The 2,660-nt window shown below is 32.8% G+C and overlaps 3 protein-coding genes across 3 annotated transcripts in view; 2 read left to right on the top strand and 1 right to left on the bottom strand.

The window, feature by feature from the left end:
* Positions 1–151: 151 nt before the first annotated feature.
* On the top strand, positions 152–607 carry NAEGRDRAFT_54455 (uncharacterized protein; the record flags this gene model as incomplete). Its single annotated transcript, XM_002669062.1, has 1 exon — positions 152–607. The coding sequence occupies one exon, from the start codon at positions 152–154 to the stop codon at positions 605–607; it is 456 nt and encodes a 151-aa protein (XP_002669108.1).
* Positions 608–1,204: 597 nt separating this feature from the next.
* Positions 1,205–2,366, bottom strand: NAEGRDRAFT_76003 (uncharacterized protein; the record flags this gene model as incomplete). Its single annotated transcript, XM_002669036.1, has 4 exons — positions 1,205–1,269; positions 1,564–1,776; positions 1,861–2,088; positions 2,135–2,366. The coding sequence occupies 4 exons, from the start codon at positions 2,364–2,366 to the stop codon at positions 1,205–1,207; spliced, it is 738 nt and encodes a 245-aa protein (XP_002669082.1).
* Positions 2,367–2,486: 120 nt separating this feature from the next.
* NAEGRDRAFT_54454 (uncharacterized protein) overlaps positions 2,487–2,660 on the top strand; it is a gene marked incomplete at both ends in the record, with an annotated part of 4,758 nt that continues 4,584 nt past the window's right edge. Inside the window, one exon of the mRNA XM_002669061.1 lies at positions 2,487–2,489. Within this exon, the coding sequence (XP_002669107.1) occupies positions 2,487–2,489 (3 nt within the window). The remainder of the gene's footprint in view (positions 2,490–2,660) is intronic.

Genomic DNA, 2,660 nt, shown 5'->3' with positions numbered 1-2,660 from the left:
CCATTCCTTTTTTGTCATTTTACATTTGGAAACAAACTGTTAAAACACNATGGTTTGCAAAAACACANATCTTTCAAAAAACATATAAATACCCAATGAACAACATCCTCATTCAAAATCAATTCACACATAAAAAAACAACTCAAAAACAATGAACAAATTCATCGCTGCTCTAGTTGCAACCTTACTTTTGGCTACTTGCTTGGTCAACTGTCAATATAGCAACAATTACGGTACTAATTATGGTACATCAGGAGGTGCTGGTTCTAATTATGGAGTCACTGGAGGAAATTACAATCAATATGGACAAAATACTCAATCCTACTTGAATCAAGTGAATGCAGTCAACTCAAGTCCATACTCAAGTTATGGATCTTCATATACTGGACCAAGTAGTTATGGAACCAATTATGGAAGTGCCTATTCAATGCCTTTCTATGGTGGATACGGAGGAGGAATTCCATGCTATGGTGGATATGGTGGATATGGAGGTGTTCCATTTTATGGTGGTTATGGTGGATATGGCGGTGGTTATGGATATGGAGGTGGTTTTGGTTATGGTGTTGGTTATGGTGGATATGGTGGATATGGTGGTTTGGGTTGTTAGTTGGTGTAAAGATCCAATCAAAGATTAGATTAATTTAGTGTTTTAATTTTTAGTGTTTTGATATTTCTATATAGAGTGAAGAAAGAGTGAATAAAAAATTGTTGAAATTTGTAAGAATTTTCCCGTCCTTTTCTTTTTTAAATGAAATGTTGATGAATAACAATTAACAATATGATAATAGTAGATCTAAAATCACATTAATGTGAAAATGTGTCTGCTGTTGCTTTTAGTTAAACAAAAAAAATGTCAAACTTTAAAGAAACTCAATGGTGGGATTATTTGGACACTAAAAATTAAAACACTAAATTAATTGGAATAACCGCCAATCCATTGATCATTAAACTCATCCTAGTTTCAATCCTCATAAAGATCATCTAATCATCATTACGAAATACTAAACTTTTCATCTGGAATTTCATTGAAAAAGTTCAATCATGATTCGAATAATCAAATTACTGCCTTTATTCCCTTATTGAAAGTCATGTTCCCAACATTTGCTGAAAATGTCTTTCTGAATGAGAAATTGTTGAGTCAACTGTCAAAATTGGAAAGAGAAACTGAAAAGTCAAGCAAATGGGCAGAACAATTGGAAGATTATTATGAGGAGCCAATTTTTTGCTCGACCATACTTTCTAAATTAGCACAAATTTGCAAATCTGTTCCTTGTAAATATTCATTGTAAAGTTGAAAGAATTGACAATTGGAAATTTGTATTTGTTTTTATTAAAAGTAAAGAATAAGTAAAGAAATGAGAAGAATATTTTGTAATAAAAATTGAATTGAACTTGCTGAACTTTTTGTAATGTTTCCTGTTGTAAAAGTTCCGTAAGTATATGGTTCGCTGTAGATCTTTACTGAGCATCCTCCACAGGTGGCATTGTTGGCTGCTTGCCAAATTAAGTATTGAACAGCTTTCAAATGTCAAAAATCATTAAAAAATTATTGAAAAAACATACCATCTCCAATTAAGGCATGAACAGATTTGGCATTAATTGACTGATATTGATTATTTACTTCATAGAAAGGAACGTAGGTGGCTGCAGAGAGTTTAGTTTTTACCAAAGTTTCGTATGTTGTTCCTGCATAAGCTCCTACAATAATTCCAGTTTGATTCAAATCATTTAAAGAAGACAATTTACGTTCAGGTTCCAATCCTGATCTCAAGAATCCTATTTTTCATGTATAATTTCGTATTCACATCATTAGAAAAATTTACGAAAGTTATTTTCATTAGAAATATATCAATTTCTTACCTTGAGCTGTAGTTCCATAACTACATTGGAAATGAGACACTTTCTTTCTCTCATCAGTTGGTGTAGTATTCGATGAAATCATATCACAATATCCAGAATCAACACCTTGTCTCATTGTTGCAAAAAATCCCAATTTGGAAGTATTCAAATATCTATATTCCACCTTTAAATTAATCTTGTAATTGGCATTAATCTTATCAACCAACATTTTGGATACCAAATGCTTGACTATTTCCCAATTAAATTCCACCACTCAACTAGAAAATCAACTTACCTTCATAATGTGGATAAATAGTTCCCAATTCAATGCACATGTTGAGTTGAGTTCTTCCAATAAATGGATTCTTAGTTGGGTATTTAGCTCGTGTGGTGCAAATTTCAATGGCAGGAACGTTGAACAGCATGAGTTTGTAGTATTGAAAACTAAAGGAAGTGTCAGTAATGACATCTTGCATTCCAGAATCGATGGCATCTGTAAATTCTTGAGTGACAGGCACAGTGCCCATTTCTTGGCATTGAACGAGAAGTACGCTCAATGAGAAGGAAAGCAGAGCTAGGAATAAACAATGGGATTTCATTGAGAATAAGGAAGAAATGAGAGCTTTGATTTTTTTTTGAGTTGAAAGATGGTGAGGGGAGGAAGAAAATGTGTTTTTATTCGAAAGGTGAACTCACCCCGTCTGTTTATCTCTGATATCTACGGATCTCTCTTGGGAAGAAAACGAAACACACTAAAATATTGCAAACGAGAATGTCTGCCTGAGGTTTCTATTACTGTAAATATTCTAAAATGGAAAAAT

Source organism: Naegleria gruberi, assembly GCF_000004985.1.
Source record: "Naegleria gruberi genomic scaffold NAEGRscaffold_88, whole genome shotgun sequence".
In the NCBI taxonomy this organism is placed as follows: Eukaryota; Heterolobosea; class Eutetramitea; order Acrasida; family Naegleriidae; genus Naegleria; species Naegleria gruberi.
Note: the sequence above shows the minus strand (reverse complement) of the source record. Positions and strands in the feature narration are given on the sequence as shown.